Source organism: Piliocolobus tephrosceles, chromosome 8 (genome assembly GCF_002776525.5).
Source record: "Piliocolobus tephrosceles isolate RC106 chromosome 8, ASM277652v3, whole genome shotgun sequence".
In the NCBI taxonomy this organism is placed as follows: Eukaryota; Metazoa; Chordata; class Mammalia; order Primates; family Cercopithecidae; genus Piliocolobus; species Piliocolobus tephrosceles.
Window position 1 is genome coordinate 60,294,315 of NC_045441.1, and position 20,891 is coordinate 60,315,205.

At 34.3% G+C, this 20,891-nt stretch overlaps 1 protein-coding gene across 1 annotated transcript in view; it reads right to left on the reverse strand.

Annotated features, from left to right (window-relative positions):
- The window catches only part of ABCB5 (ATP binding cassette subfamily B member 5), a 134,694-nt gene extending 120,858 nt beyond the window's left edge, over positions 1-13,836 (reverse strand). The window contains exons 1-4 of the mRNA XM_023215951.2: positions 13,784-13,836; positions 10,463-10,517; positions 8,264-8,414; positions 4,921-4,975 (exon numbers count right to left, since the gene is read on the reverse strand). Coding sequence (XP_023071719.1) covers positions 4,921-4,975; positions 8,264-8,414; positions 10,463-10,517; positions 13,784-13,836 — 314 coding nt within the window. The remainder of the gene's footprint in view (positions 1-4,920; positions 4,976-8,263; positions 8,415-10,462; positions 10,518-13,783) is intronic.
- Positions 13,837-20,891: the final 7,055 nt, after the last annotated feature.

The window sequence follows — 20,891 nt, forward strand, 5'->3', positions numbered from 1 at the left end:
AAAATACAAAATTAGCTGGGCGTGGAGGCGCATGTCTGTATTCCCAGCTACTCCAGAGGCTGTGGCAGGAGAATCTCTAGAACCTGAGAGGCAGAGATTGCGGTGAGCCAAGATTGTGCCATTGCACTCCCAGCCTGGGAAACAAGAGCAAAAACTCCATCTAAAAACAAAAAATTAAGTTATCAACTTTTGACAGCAAAAGAGGAGGCATCCTATTGACCAGCAGTAGTCCTGGCACTATTTAGTCATTCCAATCTGGAGTCAGCAACAAAAGATTCAACTATTTTTAGAAAAATTTTCTGAGAAATAAGACAGTGGCATAGACTTAACATTAAAATTATAAAGCTGAGTCATTTTCTTTGGAAAATAACAGGTAGAATAGAATTCTTTAGTTCCTGATTATTACAGATGGAAGAAGTACTATTGCCTTATACTCAAAAAATTATGCAAATCAGTGTTCATTAAAATATTAGTTCCACAGATGCTAATCAATTTTAGCAGAAATGAATTAGGTTCCATCATCAAATATTAATAGGTTTGGAAAACTTGGATTAAATCAAGCTAACTAAATGAAGCCCTTACTATCCATATCTGTCATGTATGTATCCGATAGAAGGCTGTCATAGATAACATTTTTCAAACCAATTTGACTGAGGAGTCTTCTTTAATATGTATCTCAAATATTTCAAAAATATTAACATACTGAATACATTAATAATTATAATTAATAATAATGTACTGAATATTATAGGTAATTCCTTCCTTCCTTCTTTTTCTTTTTTTGATGGAGTCTGGCTCTGTTGCCAAGGCTTGAGTGCAGTGGTGTGATCTCAGCTCACTGCAACCTCCAACTCCCGGGTTCAAGCGATTCTCCTGCCTCAGCTTGCCGAGTAGCTGGGACTACAGGTGCCCGCCACCATGTCCACCTAATTTTTGTATGCTTAGTAGAGATAGAGTTTCACCATGTTAGCCAGGATGGTCTTGAACTCCTGACCTCAAGTGATCTACCTGCTTCCGCCTCCTAAAATGTTGGGATTACATGAGTGAGCCATCGCAGCTGGTCTCAGTAATAAATTTCTTATTATTTAAATAAATCTTAAAAAAAAGAAATAATAGTATAACAAGTACTATAAAAGGTAAGTATGTTTTCTTATAAATTTAGTAGCCCTTAAATAACTGTACATAGACATATCTTTTCATCTTATTGTCCCTTTTATTGTCTACTTTTAAACAGATGCTCCTATTAAGAAATTTTTAAACTTTTTGTGGAAAAAAATATACTTTGTGACTGTACATTGGAGCCCTGCCTTAATACTGTAAGACCAAAAATTCAGTAGAAAGCTGAATTTTTAATAGATCCTAATCAAGAATTTTCAATAGATCCAATATAGAGAAATTTTATGTAAAATTAGCTAAGAAAAGAACTTTACACCAAAGAAAGTTGAGGCTGCAGCAAAACTCAATTCAAGGGAGCATCATTCACACTGTAGCCCAGAACAACACTATCCAATAGAACTTTCCATGATGAAAAAAATGTTCAATATCTATGCTGTACTGTATGGAAGCCAGCCAGATATAATTATTAACACTTGACATGTGATTGAGAATGAGAAACTGAACTTTAAATTTCATTTAATTTTAATCACTTCACATTCATAGAGAAATCAAGCAACAGAAAGAAATAAAAGGCATCCAAATTGGAAAACAGAATGTCAAATTATTTATTTGCTGATAATATGATCTTATACCTAGAAAACCATAACAATTCCACCAAGATACTCCTAGATTTGCTAACAAATTCAGTCAAGGTTTGGGTTATAAAATCAATGTGCAAAAATCAGTAACATTTCTATACACCAATAATGATCAAAATGAGAATCAAATCAAGAAATCAATCCCATTTACAATAATTACAAAAAATATCTAAGAATATATTTAAGGAATTAAAAGATCTTTACAAGGAAAACTACAAAACACTGATGAATGGAATTGTAGATGACACAAACAAATGGAAAAACATCCCATGCTCATGGATCTGAAGAATCAATATCATTAAGATGACTTTACTGGACAAACCAATCTATACACTCAATGCAATTTCTATCAAAATGCCAATGTCATTTTTCACAGAATTAGAAAAGACAATCCCGAAATTCATATGCAACCAAAAAAAAAAAAAAAAAAAAAAAAGGCTTAATAACCAAAGCAACTATAAGCAGAAAGAACATAGCTGAATGTGTCACACTACCTGATTTCAAATTATACTACAAGGCTATAGTAACCAAAACATCATGGTACTGGTATAATAATAGGCATATAAATCAAGGAAAAAGAATAGAGAACCTAGAAATAAAGCCACATACCTACAACCAATTGACCTTCAACAAAGCCAACAAAAACATACATTGGAAAAAGGACATCCTATTTAATAAATGGTGCTGGGAAAATTGGAAATCTGTAAGCAAAAGAATAAAACTGGACCCCTGGACCCCTATTTCTCGCCATATACAAAAATCAACTAAAGATGTATTAAAGACTTAAATTTAACACCTGACATGATAAGAATCCTAGAAGAAAACTTAGGAGAAACTCTTCTGGACATTGGCCTTGACAAAGAATTCATGACTAAGACCTCAAAAACAAATGCAGCAAAACCAAAAATAGACAAATGGAAATTAATTAAATTAAAAAGCTTCTGCACAGCAAAAGAAATAATCTTTTAGATTATGTTTTAGAGTGAAAAGACAACCTATAGAATGGGAGAAAATATTTGCAAACTATGCAACCAACAAAAAACTAACATCTAGAATCTGCAAGGAACTCAAACATCTCAACAACAACAATAAAATAAACCTTAATAACTCCATTAAAAAGTGGGCAAAGGACATGAACAGACACTTTTCAAAAGGAGCCATACAAATGGCCAAAAAGCATATGAAAAAATACTTAACATCACTGATCATCAGAGAAATGCAAATAAAACCACAGTGAAACACTGTCTTACACCAATCAGAATGTCTACTATTAAAGAGTCAAATAATAATAGATGTTGCTGAGAATGCAGAGAAAGGAGAACATATACACTATTGGGGGTAATGTAAATTAGTACAACCTCTATGGAAAACAGTATAGAGATTTCTCAAAGAACTAAAAGTTGAACTACCATTCAATTTGGCAGTGTCACTACTGAGTATGTACCCAAAGGAAAAGAAATCGTTGTGCCAGAAAGATACCTGAACTTGTATGTTTATTGTAGCCCTATTCACCATAGCAAAGATATGGAATCAACCTAAGTGTTCATCAATGAATGAATGGATAAAGAAAATGTTTACACACACACACACATAGCATGCAATACTACTCGGCCATAAAAAATAGTGAGATCATGTTTTTTTTTTTTTTTTTTTTGCAGCGACACGGATGGACCTAGAGGCCATTATCTTAGATGAAATAACTCAGAAACAGTCAAATACCACATGTTCTCACTTATAAGTGGGAGCTAAATAATGTGTATACATGGACAAAGAAAGTGGAATAATAGACATTGGAGACTTAGAGGCTGAGAGGGTAAAAGGGGGTGTAAGAGATGAGAAATTACTTAATGGCTATAAGGTTTACTATTTGGGTGATGGTTACACAAAAAACCCAGACTTTACCACTATGCAATATATCCATGTAACACAACTGCACTTATACCCCCTAAATCTATAAACACAATTATATAACCACAAATGGCCATGGCTAACATATTGGACAGGGCATATTAGGAATTAAAACTAAAGAAGAACAGAGGATACTAGAGGCTGGGAAAGGTAGAGAGAAGGAAGGGATAAGGAGATATTTGTTAATGCTAAAATTATAGCCAGATACAAGAAATAAGTTCTAATGTCCTATAGTATTATAGTTAACTATGGCTATAGTTAACAATAATATATTACATGATTTCAAATAGCTAGAAGAAAGATACTGAATATGCCCAACATGAAGAAATGATAAATGTTTGAGATAATGAATATGCTAATTAATTTGATCTGATCACTATATGTTACATGTATTACAGCATCACTATGTACCTCATAGATATGTACAATTATTGTGCATCAATTATAATTTTTTAATTAAAAAAAAATTAAGGCCCAGAAGATGTCACTGCAATGTGATGGGTGTCCCTTGACAACATGGTGTCTTCATTTTTGGGGGAAAAGAATAGGAATCATTTAGATTTAGAGTAAAGACCCAGAAAGTTTTAGTGAGGCAGTATGGAAATCCAGTCAATATACTGAGAGAGGTAGTGTCTACCTAAGAAAGTCACAACATGTTGAGTAAATGAACCATACTGTTTAATACCTAAAATTACAAAATAGAACATCCTTGTAAATTATTTATTATTCAGACTTTACAATTTTTTTGTTTGGATACAACTTTACCATAACAGTCTGAATAATTAGTCTCCAAATTTAGTGTGAATAAAACCTTACTATTTTTATTTTAAAAAGTATTTTATTACTTTTACTATTTATTTGTTGCACACATTTTGTGATTTTTGATGTTTAAAGAAATAGAATTTTCAATGAGCCTCACAAGGAGTATAATTTTTTAGAAGGCAAATCAAGTCCTTTCTTTCCCAGGATATTGCTGGGAGGCAAAATTCCTACAAAAATGCAAATCCTTACAATTTTTAAATTGATGGCAACTTTGTCAAATACAACTCAAAGCATATGACCTATACATCTTTTGAGTAGAAGAAAAAATATGTGCTAATTGCATTTTATATGCCTAATGAAAGAAGAGGAAATGTTTGCTTTAATCATTTGTTATGTAATATTAATGGTCATACAAAATTTCAGTTGCTTTTTTCTTGTAAGCTTTAAATAAAGCATCAGGCAACAAATGTGATATTAACATTTCATTTGAACTTACACAGTCATATCTTCATTCAGCTTCTCTTGAGACTGAGTACAGTTCTGATAATTTGCTGTAAAAAAGGTTATTTAAATTATAAAGGAAATTAATTTATAATTGATCATACTGTTACACAGATCGCCCTCCAAACCAAATATAGTGCCCTCTTAAGACAACAGATTTACTGCCCACAAACAGGTTTATTATCATCTCATTTTCTATTCTTTAACCTAGAACTAGAAATAATTATCTCTGCTCTGAAGAAGTACTCATGAAACTTGGAAAACTATAAGGAAGCATTAACCATATAGCTCATAACTGGAAAGAATTCTTTGGGACATCTCTGATCAGGCAACAGTCAGGAAAATAATAGTAATAGAATTCCCTGCTTCTGCCTGAGATTATATACTTTGAATTCAGTTTAAAACACTCCAGGGAATGATTTCAGAAGTCCAAGAAAAGCAAGAACATGTGTGTAAGTTCTAGAAGAATTAGCCATGGGAAAAATGGAAAGCTCATTGAAACGTGTTGAGCATAACCAGGATAGTAACATGGTAAAACAATGCTGAAAGATTGTTAGTTTTCTATGTAAACTTTTCTATATATCTTCTAGTAGAAAAAAATATTGTACACTGTGTAATATACCAAAGTCCTGATTTCACCAACAACACAAAACCATGGTCAATATCCATGATTCTAATTTTCTCCTTATACCTTTATAATCAACATTTGAAATGAGCTGCAGACATCATGACTCTTCATCTGTTATAACCATAACATCATCACATATTACAATGTTTATGATCTTTATTTATATGTCAACAATAATTTCTCCCTTATTCTATTTATGGAATTGTGGTAGGAAAAAATACCAAAATTCATATGGCAGAAATGGAGATTTCAATGAGATTTAACTGAGCAAATAAAGGAAATAAACATTGTTTCTTAAAATGGTTCCTGCAATCTCATAAAAATGGCATGATCTCAGTGTATAGATTATATTGATAGAGGTAATATTTTGGAAAGATCAGGACTCAAACAAAAATGGATCCCCAACTAATGATAGCTACTATTCATATTTTTATTTATAGGAATGAATAATCCTGCTCTATTATCCTCCTGAAAATCAATGTTAGAAGGTTGAAGGTTTGCCTCTTAATATCCCTATTTCTCTTTAACAATGTGTTATAATATACCAATAATATCCATGAATTTATCTAAATCACTATTGAACTCCTCTATATGTTTACCACATTTGATAAAACCAGGAAACTGGAGAAGCCTTGAACAACAACAAAAATTAGAATTCACAGCAATAGCAATGAGATATGTAGTACCTAGCCTATCCAAAACAAGTAAGGCAATCAATTATAGAAAAAATTTAACAAAAGGAATACTGCCAAGCAGAAGGTCTTAGGTTGCCAGGTTGCTCATTTACTCATGCATTCATTCATTCATTTGTTCATACAGATGTAGTTGACAATCAATAAATATTTACTCAGTGAATTGGTGGCTCCATTTGTTTAACAACAAATTATTTAGCATATATATCAATTTACATCATTAATATGCCAGATTTTAACTTATATTCTTAATTTTATTTATATTATTAAAATATTTAAAAAATCATAACTGTTTAAGCAGGAGATTATGGAAAGACAGAGATGGAAGCAATGAGTTTATTCCACTCAAGATTAGTACACGTAAAAGATTTGCTTTTGGGTTTAAAGATTTTTTTTGCTTTAAAGATTTTTTTTTTTTTTTTGCTTAAAGATTTGCTTTTTGGAAAACAAGAAGGTATAATTTAGGTATAAATTAGAATTTAAAGTCAAACAGAGCACAGAGGGAAGTAGACTGCACAAAGATAGGCTAATGTTGATGAAAAGACAGTCTAGGTCGTAAAGAGTCATTTGTCCCAGTTTTAATAAGTATTTATAACAATACTTCCTAGTGTGGAATTTGGGGAAAAGAACATAAAATCAGGAAATTACTAATATTTATAATATCTACCAGATTAAAAACACTGCATAGCTATTACATCAGTGCATAGGAAAATCACTGGAATTTACACCTAAAGAATAATGTCACCTTGAAAGACATGACCCTGAAATAGGATGCTACAAAGGATACACGAAAGATGCCTACAAATAAGGGCAATATAAAAACACCTTTTCCACACCTAATCGCTAGTTCCTTTCACCACCAATTCAGGGTATCTGTCTTTAGTGCTATAATTTTCTTCTTCTCTTCTGCATTATGTTATATAGTGCATGGCTAAAAACTACTAAAAAAAAAAAAAAAAAAAAAAAAAAACAAAACCTAAGTAACTACTAAACTGAAAGATTTGATCATACTTGATTATTTCTTCCTCTTCCTCTTCCCCCTCCTCCTCCTCTTCTTCCCCTTCCTCCTCTTCTTCTTCTTCTTCCTCTTCCTCTTCCTCTTCCTCTCTTTCTCCTTCTTTTTTTCCTTGAGATGGAGTTTCACTCTTGTTGCCCAGGCTGGAGTACAATGGTACAATCTTGGCTCACTGCAACCTTCGCCTCCCAGGTTCAAACGATTCTCCTGCCTCAGCCTCCCAAGTAGCTGGGATTACAGGCACCTGCTACCATGGCTGGCTAATTTTTTGTATTTTTAATAGAGACGGGGTTTCACCATGTTGGCCAGGCTAGTCTCGAACTCCTGACCTCAGGTGATCCACTGGCCTCAGCCTCCCAAAGTGCTGGGATTGCAGGCGTGAGCCACTGCACTCGGCCTTGATTTCTTATTTTTAAAGGATGTGTTACATCCTAGTGGCCTGGGATGACCCAAGCCTTTGATTAAATCCTGATGTAATCACCACTTCTGATAAAAAATTATTTGAATTCTCAGAGAGACAAGCTGAACTATTGTGGGCTTCAGATGATTCCTACATAACATCAGTAAATGGCTTTCTGATTTGAACTGCAACATTGGCTCTCTGCTGAGTCCCCAGCATGCCTGCCTACCCTCTTCAACTTGCCAGCCTCTATAACCACGTGAGCCAGCCAATTCTTTAAATCTTTAAAATCTCTCTATACACACGCGCTCTCTCTCTGTTTCTCACGCACATCCTATCGATTCTGTTTCTCTGGAGAACCCTGACTAATAGGGGATTTTTGTTTCTTATTTATTTATTTAATTGAATTTAATTATAGACCTCAGTGGTCATTAAGATTTTGTTTCTTTAGTGCCTAGCAATATAGCAGAATAAATGACTTAAATACAGATTATATGGATACTGTTTTACAACACAATAATCTGCCTTATGAGCTTAACGTGTGTTTGCTTTATTCAATGCTTTTGTGTCTTGAGTGATACAGAAAAATAATCGTATACTCACTTGTGTTAGTTTGGTCTAGACATCCACTAATAAGGTTATCACTCATTTCTCCTAAAACCAGTGACATTAAAGGAAGGCAGGCTCCATTGACCAGTGATGCCAGTATACCCAGGATCATGAGTGTGATGTCCAGACCATCAGCAAAGCGGAACTGAGGAAAACAAGCACCACAGCTGTAAAACAAACAAACACACCAAGCACACACACACAAAACAGCAGCCTACACCCTTTGCCACCTAGTAAACATGACTTTACACATTGATTAAGATGGTAAATACATGCATAAAATCATAGATATGTATTTATATCTAAAGTAAAAACAAATACGAAAACTGAGAATTTACCATCTCCTTTAAAGGCATTAAAAAGTAAAGTAGCTAACTATTCACAAGAGCAGAGACTTGGAACCAACCCAAATATCCATCACTGATAGACTGGATTAAGAAAATGTGGCACATATATACCATGGAATACTACGCAGTCATAAAAAAGGATGAGTTCATGTCCTTTGCAGGAACATGGACGAAGCTGGAAACCATCATTCTCAGCAAACTATCACAAGGACAGAAAACCAAACACCACATGTTCTCACTCATAGGTGGGAGTTGAACAATGAGAACACGTGGACACAGGGCGGGGAACATCACATACCGGGGCCTGTTGGGAGGTCAGGGGCTGGGGGAGGGATAGTATTAGGAGAAACACCTAATGTAAATGTCAAGTTGATGGGTGCAGCAAACCAACATGGCACATGTATACCTATATAACAAACATGCACGTTGTGCACATGTACCCTGGAACTTAAAGTATAATAATAATAAAAATAAATAAAGCAGCTAAATCAGTACAAATTGTAGATACCTGACACAAGTCAGGTCAGAGGTGGGTATGGATCAGAAACTTCATTCCATTTGGTTGATTTTGGAATAAGTTAAGATATTTTGGAGACTGCAACAACAATATCTTAGTTTATGGAAAGTTGATCTACACACTTTCAATGCCCTAGGCTCACTGGCATCATAGCAATATCATGGCTAAGTTCAGTGAACAGAACTAACTGGTAAAAATGTAATGAATTATATTTGTGATTATTTTAAATTCCTTAGATTTCTTTTTTCTACCCAGAACAATGCCTATCCTGTAAATAAGGATATTTAAGGGGGTCAATAATAATTTTTAAGGGCTGTTTGGAATAAGAAAGAAATGCCTGAAAGCCATCTATTGAGTGTTTTATATTATATTCTGTCCCCATAGCATCTGTCCAAAACCAAACCATGAGCAGAATTGAAAACATGGATTATTTATTTTACCAAGAGAGGCCAAAATAATATTTAAATAGCATTAAAATGTAATTAGATTTGAATAACAGCAAGAGGAACTTACTGCGTATTTTATGAATGGAGACCAAAAAATTATTTTTCCATTCATCAGTGCAATAGCTAATAAATATTTATAGTGTTACTTCCACAGCATTGCATTCAGCATTACGGACATTAAGAGAGTATCTACTCCTCCACTTTCCTCCAGAATAATGCTATCTCCTTGATAAAGTTTATCATGTTCTGCTACTATTCAGTTTTCTTTTTTACTTGACTTTTGAAAAAACAGGGGCTGTTTCATGTATATTTATAGGGACATAACATTGACAGCCAGGCTGACACAGAGATTAGAGTTGGTGAAGGCCATGTCTGGGAACACATGCATGAAACGCTCCTTAAACATGATTTCAAAGAAGGGTACTGACACATTCTCTGATACACAGGCTTTAAAAAATACTTAGATAATTATTTTTGATTTAAAAGGATTTGTAACACTTTAAAAATAATAACAACACATAACAATGCAGAATCATTGGAATATACTGAAATGTAAACATAGATGGTAAAAGTCACTCATAATTTCCCACCACTCAGAAATATCCTTTGGTAACATTTATGTATGATACACACACACACACACACCCCCCACAAACACTTTCAAAACATTGAGTCATTATGTGGATGTTATGCTATTTTTCCCTATCCTTTATTGTGGGATTTTGAGATTATTTATACTTTTTCCTATGATAGTTTAATGAATCATTTGGTTCCCTTTTTTCCACAAACAATGTATGCAATCTAATAAACACAATCATTCTACGCACTACTGACAAGTCTCTAAAATCTTTAATGCATATACTTTCTAACTGATTTCACTTACTATCTCAATAGATCCAACAGCTTCCTTTCTCAGTTTTGACTGTTCTTCTACAGTTCTGGAAAATAAAAGTTCAAAATGCAACAGTTGCAATGTGAATATAATTTACAAAATTTTTCCATTAATACTTTGCTACCTTCGTAGCAAATTTCTACCAACACTGAAATTTTAAACATAAACTTAATGATAGACAATTGTCACTGGTTGTCTGTAAACTTGTTAGGGTAGTAACTTGAAGACATGTGTCTGGAGTAGAATTTCTTAAAGTTGTGGTAAAATAGATATAATGTAGACTTTATCTTCTTGAATAATTATAATTGTATAACCAAAGCACTAAGTACAGTCACATTGTTGTGCCACCATTTATTTTGATTTACCCACAGAACTCTTTTTACTTTGCAAAACTAAACCTCTGTACACATTACACATTTTCCCATCGTCCCCTCCTCCCAGCCCCTGTCTACCGTGGTTCTGTTTTGTCTCTATGAATCTGACTGCTCTAGGCACCTCAGATAAATAGAATCATACAGCATTTCTCCTTTCGTGTCTGGCTGTCTTCAAAGTTCATCCTTGAATTATTCACTTAGCATAATGTCTTCGTGTTTCATCCACATTGTAGTAGATGTTGCAATTTTTACTTTTTAAGGCTGAATAGTATTGCGTTATATGTTTTTGCCACGTTTTGTCGAACACTTAAGACTGCTTCCACATTTTGGCTATTCCTATTAATGCTGTTAGGAATATGAGTGTACAAATACCTTTTCAACTCACTGCTTTTAATTCGTTTGAGTATATACCCAGAAGTAGAATTGCTGGGTTACATGTTAATCCTACTATTAATTTTTTAAGGAGCATTCATAGTGTCTTCCATAGCAACTACACCATTTTACATTCCTGCCAGCACAAGGATTCCAGTTTCTCTATATCCTCACCAACACTTGTTCTTTCCTTTTTCTTTTATCTTTTTTAGTATTAGCCATCATAATGAGTATGAAGTGATGGACTGTAATTTTTAACCTTTAGTAACAAAATCTGAGCTTTAAATGAAATGAGTTCTAGTAGGTACACATTAAACAACTGTACTCTGAATTTTGTCTCCCTGTTTGAAAATTTCATTTCTTAGCTTTGTATGCTCACATTTCAAGGAGGTCCACATGAAAGCTGTACATTTTATCCACTGATTTCACAGCAATCTGTCAGTTACACACACACAAATACACACACACACATGCATGCGCAAAATTCTGAAACATTAAGAGAAGACTGGAGGGAACAGTTTAAGTTTTTTATAAACACATCACAGGAAGACAAACATCTGGCTCCTCTCCAGCTTTATAACGCATTATTCTGCCAGCTTTGATAAATGACAATTCACTTAATTTTATTCCACCTGAGATTAATAATTTACTTGTGTTCCGGTCAATTTGCTCTGGGGTGAGGCATGAGATGACAAAAAAATGCCTTACCATTGCAAAACCCTACAATCCGTTTCCCCACCTCTAGATGCAGATTTTGAAGCTTAAGCCCCAGTAAACCCTCTTCTCTTGGTAAATGTTGTTTCAGGGAAATAATTTCTAACTCCGATTGACCTTCACGGAAAGGTTTCGAAGGAGGGCTTGGATCGTTTTGTGAAAGTCTCTTTATCAGCGTTGAGATAAGAAAGCAACATGTGGGCAGGTGGGCGGGTTTGGGGGTCTCCTCCCTCTACACAGTTCTTGGGGCCAAGTGTCCTTTGGCGAAGACCGAGGGTGGAGCCTGAGGCCCCCAGAGGAAACTGATTCCATTGTGCGGGTCACACCCGCACTAGCTCCTAGTCCTAGCGTGCTAGTTGCTGGTTTGCAAACTGGAGGGGATCTTAGAGAGGTTGGTGGCCCAGTACTTTCATTAGTGCAAATCAGCATGGCCCAGAGCTGCGACAATTCTGCTCTCAGCTCCAAATGTGTTACCTCCACCTAATAGGAATCCTGCCTATATTTCATGGCCAGACCCCACACCTATATTCCACTATTTTCACTTTTCAGGGCCCATCCAACCCCTACCTTCAATTCCCGTTGCTATTTTCTTTCATATTGTTTTCTCCCATTCTCTCCAGTCTTCTTTAGTCATCCAAATGAAATTAGGTGTGTATTTTCTCAGTTCCTCATGGAAACCAGCAAAAACAACCACCTCCCTATTCTAATTTTCTGTGCGATAGCATATAGATGTTGCAGTTTGCTATTGGTATTGCTACTGACCTATTAGCTTTTGTGATTCACCAATGAGGTCTGTAGTATATTATTATCATGACCACTTTAAAGATGAGGAAACAGTCACAGAGTAAAACAACCCAAGTTTATGTAGCCAGTGATGGAACTTCAGTCTGATGCCAGAGCCCAAAATCTTAACTATCCAGTTACAATGCCTCCTGTGAAATATATGCTGAACACATGATTTATTCAGTCCACAGGTAATGCTTAAGAGCACAAATGTATTCTAAAATAAACCTGTCCCCTCAGCATCCCCTCACACTAGGATGCTAGGGCATCTTTAGATAATGTTTTGAATTTATGAGGAAAAGGCGCTTAGAAAGGGGAACATTTACTTTGGGAAAATAACAACAAAAAGATTAAAGAAGTTTGGAATGCAGTTCTTTTGATTTTCAAAATGTTCCCAAATGGAATTTGCTTTAGCCTAAGGAAGTTTCTGATTCTGACTCATAAGAAAACGACTCAAAAGAACACCCTCTCTGGCTATTTACTGAATTAATAAACTACATGACCTCGGGGGGTCTTCTCCAGTTTTATAGATTGTATGTCCAAATATAACACAATTATTATAGTAAAAGTGGAAATAAAATAGATGTAAAATTATTTCCATTTAAAAACTCTCAATTAATGAATTCCAGGTGTAGAAACTTGTATAATATACATATTCACAGAGACCTCTATTCAGTGAAAAAATAATCGGAATCCAATATTTTCTTGTATTAAATGTACCACATGGAATGAAGGGTCCACAGATAATTGAAATTAAAATTTCCAGGTGCCTTTCTTCTATATAATGGTGGACAAGAAATTAACAACGAGAAATTCAGAAGAAGAGATATCTGAAGCACTAAATCAATAAATCCTGGATAAATAAATCCTATTACAATTAATCCTATTGCACTTCCTAAAATCACTATTAAATTAGTTATAAGACTGCTTATGTTGAAGTTCAGCAAAATGCAAATAGTATTGCTATTTTTGGGAAAAAAAATTATAAACATTTTTGCTACAGGTGTGGAAAGGATGAGTTGCATGTGAAGCTGTAGAAGAATACTTACAGAACTTAGTGAAAGCTTACCCATTTCTCTGATAATTTTCTTGCATTTCTTCAGCTCTTTCAGAATTTTCCATCTCATTTACAATTTACTTCTTCTGAAATAGAATTTTAACAAATGTATCATGGCTATGTGACTTTTATCACTTAGTTGATATACACCTTTCTCTACATCCCACATCTCTCACAGTTTGAAAAAGAAAGCATCTCAGAATTTCACCCTGCCCAGCCACCTACTCCAACTGAAGTTTCTGGCTTGGCAGTTCACGGATTCAAATTTTGTCATTGAATTTATAACTTCCTTGCTTCATTCTAGGCTTAGATTTGGAGTTAATGAAAGTGTTGGAATTGGAATAAAAGAAGGAAAGTGAGATTCCAAGGAAAATGCACTGTTTGTCAGGATATTAGATTTTCCTACTTTGCCACTCATTTGACTGGAATTGGTGAAAATTTTTAATCTACTTCATGCTTTTTTCTCTTTAAAAAACTGATGCAGTACTTTTTGTTAGCCAGCAGTTTGAGGGAATAGGGTTTTCTACTTTATCAAACAAAGTTTGGAGCTTTCACAAACTGGATTAACAGTTACAAAAAATTAGAATATTTTGAAAATCCACTCATCATTAAAATTGTATTAAGCGTAATTTACTCTTCCTTGGGATGATACTTGAGGATTTTACCTTGTCTTAAGATCACAATTATGTTCATAAATTATAAACTATCATTTTATTATGGATCTATAGAGAAGGTTTTGACTCAGTCTCATTTGTTAGGCCATATAAAATATTACCCTATATAAAGACAATTATAAAGATATAGCTTTAAACTTTAAAGTGGAATTACAAATTAATTAAAGAGTCCCTACACATCTGAAAAAGCTAATAAACTTTCAAGTAGTAAATTTCTCATTGAAAGTGGATCAGAACTGCTTTCAGCGCCGAGGAGGAAGGCATAATACAAATACAGCCATCTGCTGGCTTCTTCTTCCTTTTACAGGTGTAAATGGTCATACTTCATATGGGAGATATTTACAACTGCTAAACTGATTTTATACCATCTCCAGTAATCTGACATGTATGTAAGAAAAGTAATAAAATGATTGACAAATCTCAAACATTTGCATTTTATAGAAATTAATAATTATATAATAAAAATGCATCTATTCATAGAAAGAAATCAAAACAATTAAGGCTCGCCTTGGTAAGTGCATGATCTGTTCATTTACGCCAAAATCAGGTATGCATTCTATCCTCAATAAATAACGAACTGCACTTTCATAACTGTGCTTTACCAAGCTTATCTTCTGATCGTGCTGTAACTGATTACAACACTGGTGAGTATCCAGGTAAAGCACATTGTGTTCTCCATGTCATACTGCACTTGGGAAACAATGTGAGCAAAGAAAGTTCACTGAGTCAAATAAACACTCTTTTTAAAAAGAGCCATGGTGTCTGTATACCTGGTTTTCTATTGTACAGTCCTATATCTTTTTAGTTAGTTGGTTGAGTTCTTAATTATAATAGGTAAAATTTTAACAATTCAACAGCACATTTGCACAAGAAATATTTATTGAGTAATACTTTATGCAAGGCATTGATTTTATTACCCTACTATTGTTCCCTTAAAATAATCACCTCCTTCTCTGATTTCCTTTTGCTCTTTGCTTGTATCTGTATTACATTCATGACACATTCTGCATTATATTGCAAATCCTAGTTAACCTATTAGATTACATATTTTTCTCTCTTTCCTCATGACTAATTGAAAAAAGTATTGAGCTTATATGATGTGACAGCTATTAGTTTATAAGAATCAAAAGATACGTTTCCTTTTCCTGAGGAACCCCATGTTTTATTCTTTACTCTAGACTGTAGTCTTACTACTCAGAATGGTCCCAAGAGCAGCAGCATAGGCACCAGCCTGGACATGATTAAAAATGCAGAACTTTTTAAAACAGTCTTTTAATTTTATCAAAATATACATAACAAAATTTAGCATTTTACCATCTGAAGTACACATTTCAGTGGGATTAAGGGCATACTCGATATTGTATAACCATCACCATATCTATCTTCAGAACTTTTTCATCATCACAAACTGAAATTCTACATCCATTAAACAATAACTTCTGTTATCTCCTACTGGCAGTCTCTGGTAACCTCTGTTTTACTATTCTAGGTGTCTCATATGAATGGAATCATACAATATATTTTCTTTTGTATCTGGCTTATTTCACTTAACATAATGTTTTCAAGGTTCATCAATGTATCAGAATTGTATTCCTTTTTAAGGCTGAGTACTATTCTGGTGCACATATATAGTACATTTTTAAAATTGATGCATCTATTGATGGACACTTGGATTGTTTTCACCTTTTGGCTATTGTGAATAATGTTTCTGTGAACATTGGCATACAAGTATTTGCTTGAGTATCCTCCTTTCAGTTCTTTTGGGTATATACTTAGACGTAGAATTGCTGGATCAAGTGGTTAGTCTATGTTTAACCTTTTGAGAAATATTCATACTGTTTTTCATAGCAGCTGTTTTACTTTACATTCCTACTGGCAATGTACAGGGGTTTCAATTTCTCCATGTCCTCACTAACACTTGTTATTTTCTGATTAATGGACAATAGAAATCCTGGTGGGTGTGATGTGGTATCTCATTGTGGTTGTGATTTGCAATTCCCTAATGAATAGTGATATTGGGTATCTCATATGCTTACTGCTCATTTGTATCTTCTGTGAAGAAATGTCTATTCAAATCTGTTGCCCATTTTAAAATTGCATTTTTGGTGTGTTTTTTTTTTTTTGTAGTAAGTTGTAGGTGTTCTTTATATATTCTGGATTTTATTAAGTACATGATTTGCAAATATTTTCTTTTATTATATGGATTGTCTTTCTTCTCTCTGGATAGTTTCCTTTAATAAGCAAAAGTTTTTAATTTTGAAGAAAAAGTTATCTAATTTTTAATTGTTTTTGCCTGTGTTTTTGGCATCATAGCTAAGAAATCTTTGCCAAATCCAACATCGTAAAGCTTTCTCCCATGTGTTTTTCTGGAGTTGGATAATTTTCACACTTATGATTAGGTCTTTAACCTATTTTTGAGTTGGTTTTTTATATAGTGTAAAGTAAGAGTTCAACTTCATTCTTTTGAATGTGGATATCCAGTTTTACTTGTTAAATAGACTGTCCTTTCTGATATTTTCTAATCTATAAGCAACCCTAAAGAAAAAGAACAAAGCTAAACACATCACATTACCCTGACTTCAAAGTATACTATAAGGCTACAGTAACCAAAACAGCATGGTACTGATACAAAAAGAGACACACAGATCAATGGAGCAGAATTCAGGACCCAGAAATAAAGTAGGACACCCATAGCCATCTGATCTTTAACAAAGTCAACAAATATAAACAGTGGGGAAATGACTCCAATAAATGGTGCTAGGATACCTGGCTAGCCATATGCAGAAGAATGAAACTGGACCCCTACATTTCACCACATATAAAAATTAATTCAAGATTGATTAAAGATTTAAACATAAAACCTGAAACTATAAAAACCCTGGAAGAAAACCTAAGAAATATCCTTGTTGTCATCGGCCTTGGCAAAGAATTTAAAGCTTATGCTCAAAAGCAATTGTGACAAAAGCAAAAATTGGCAGATGGGACCTAAATAAACTAAAGAGCTTCTGCATAGCAAGATAAACTATCAACAAAGTAAACAGAAAGCCTACAAAATGGGAGAAAATATGTGCAAACTATGCATCCAATAAAGGTCTGATATCTAAAATCTATAAGAAATTTAACTCAAGAAGCAAAAAAAAAAAAAGAAAAAAAAAACCATTAAAAATGGGCAAAGGACATGAACAAACACTTCTCAAAAGAAGACATACAAGTGACCAAAACAAACATAAAAAAATGCTCACCATCCCTAATCACGAGAAAATTGCAAATCAAAACCACGATGAGATATCACTTCACACCAATCAGAATGACTACTATTAAAAAGTCAAAAAATAACAGATACTGGCAAGGCTGTGAAGAAGGAATACTTGTATAAGGCTGGTGGGAATGTAAATTAGTTCAGCCACTGTGGAAAGCAGTGTGGTGATTTCTCAAAGAACTTAAAACAGAACTACCATTCAATCCAGCAATTCCAAAGGAAAAGAAATCATTCTACACAAAAGACGCATGCACTCTTATGTTCATGACAGCACTATTCACAATAGCAGACACATGGAAGCAACCTGGGTGCCATCAATGGTGAATTGCATAAAGAAAATATGGTACGTGGCTGGGCATGGTGGCTCACACCCATAATCCCAGCAGTTTGGGAGGCCGAAGTGGGTGGATCACTTGAGGCCAGGAGTTTGAGACCAGCCTGGACAACATAGTGAAACTCTGCCATGATACAAAAGATACAAAAATTAGCCTGCCATGGTGGTACATGCCTGTGGTCTCAGCTACTTGGGTAGCTGAGGCAGAAGAATCGCTTGAACCCGGGAGGTAGAGGTTGCAGTGAGCTGAGATCGTGCCACTGCACTCCAGCTTGGGTGACAGAGCAAGACTCCATCTCAAAACAAAACAAAAAACAAAAACAAGCAGAAAATGTAGCACATATATATCATGAAATCTTTTTAGCTACTTGGGTGGCTGAGTTAGGAGAATCGCTTGAACCTGGGAGGTGGAGGTTGCAGTGAGCTGAATCATGCCACTGCACTCCAGCCTGGGCGTAACAGAACAAGATTCCATCTCAAAAAAAAAAAAAAAAAGAAAGAAAGAAAGAAAGAAAATGTGGCACATATACACCATAAAATCTTTTGTAGCAACGTAAATACAGCTGGAGGCCATTATCTTAAGTGAATTAACACAGAAACAGAAAACCAAATGTTGTATGTTTTCACTGATAAATGGGAGCTGAACATTGAGTCCGCATGGACATAAAGATGAGAAAAGTAGCCACTGGAGACTATTAGAGGTGGGAGAGAGGAAGGGGAGCAGGTGCTGAAAAACTACCTACTGGGTACTATGCTCACTACCTGGGTGACGGGATTATTCATACCTCAATAGTCAGTGTCACACAATAAACTCATGTAACAAACCTGCCTGCACACATAAGCTCAAAATCTAAAATAAAAGGCGAAATTATATAAAAGGTGAAGATAGCCATAAAAATGAATTACTGATACATGCTACATAAATAAACCTTGAAAATATTATGGTAAGTAAAATAACCCAATCACGAAAAACAACATACTATATAATTCCATTAATATGAAGTGCCTAGAGCAGGCAAATTCATAGAGAAAAAAGTAGGTTAGTAGTTGCTGGGTGGGGGAGAAATAGAGATGATAACTAATGGGAGTGATACAGGGCTTCTTTTCAAAATGATAAAACCAGTATAAATTGAATGTGGTGATGGCTGCTCAACTCTACAAATATACAAAAACTATTGAATTGTACATCTTAAATGGGTACATTCTATGATATGTGAATTATATCTCAATAAAGCTGTTAATAGAAAAGGGTAATATTAAAGTTTCTAACCATTATTACAGAAATTTTTATTTCTCTCTGATTCTGTCAGTATTTATTTAGGAGCTGTGATATTTTGTGGCTGTATGCTTATAGTTGTTATATCTTCTTGGTGATTTGACTGTTTCATCACTATCTAATGTTCTTTGTTGTCTCTTATAAAAGGTTTTGACTTGAGTTGTAACTTGTCTGGATATTACTATAACCATTCCAGCTCTCTTTTGGTTAATTTTGCATGGGATATCTCTTTTTATCCTTTCAATTTTAACCTGTTTGCCTTTAGATCTAAAATGATTCTCTTATTGACAGCATACAGTTAGATTATGTATCTTTAATCCATTATAAAAATGTGATTTTGGGGTCTCACTCTGAAACTTCTGAATAGAATCTGCATTTTAACAAGATTCTCGAAGTGGTTTGTAATACATATCAAATTTTGAGAAACATGACTGTATAGTATCTATCACAAAGTCTTGAGAAACAGAAGGCACTACTTATCTAGAGGAAATTTTATCTTCCTAAATCCAAGATTATAAAAATAAAGTTTAAAATACACTTTAATGCTGACAACATATTGTTTTTTATCTGCTGTCAATAGCACAGTTTTAAAGTATTGTCAAAGAACCTCCGGCATCAGAATCAACTGGAGTGCATGTTAAAAATATCAGATACCTACCTAGGTCTTGCCCCACATGTACTGAATGAGAATCTAAAGAAATGTGCTGGAAAAAAAAAAAACTACATTTTTAACAAGCTCATTCGATGATTTTTTAAAAAGTTACTCATTCTGTAGATATATACTTTGCCAGGTACTGTTCTAAGCACTGAACAGCCTAGACATCTCTGCTGTCATAGAGCTTAGACTCCATTGCAGGGAGAGTCACAATTGAAAAAAAAAAGGCATACATAAATAAGAAAAATTAGAGTGCTCAGTTTTTGGTATATAATTAAAACAGGGCGATTTTATGAAGAGTAATGTGGCATTTATATATGTCTGGTCAGAGAAAGCCCCTTGTAGAAGATAATGTTTAAGTTGAAATCTGAATTATAAAAGGAGGTTGCTATATAAAGATCAAGAAGACTACCCCAGGCAGAAGGAATACGATTTAGATGGTAGAGCAAAGTGCACCGAGACAAAGCGACACAAAGTCAAAGCAATTTGTGAGCCAGTGAGCAGGTCCTCACTGTATGGAAAGCTACAGGTTGACCATGATGGCTGCCCCGTGTTCCTCTCTGTTACCCACTGTTTCAAAAGGAAGATAAATTTGACAATTTGACTTGAAACATGTCAAGTTTGAGATATTTGTGAGATAATCAGGTAGTAATATCCAGCACTAAGTAGACAACATGAAAGTAGAACTCTGAACATCTTAATTGCTCTACACAAAATCTATCAGCCAGCCAATTCTTACTTATTGACAGCTACATGGATGCTATCATGGCTAGTACTATGGAACATACAAGGAAATGTAAAAATAGAGAGAATATTTTATTTATAAGGACTTTTGCCTTAAAAAATATTTCTAGGTTCATGTGCCAAGATGGAAATCATAAGACAAAATACCTATGTGAGAAGAAATCATCAGAGATGCACT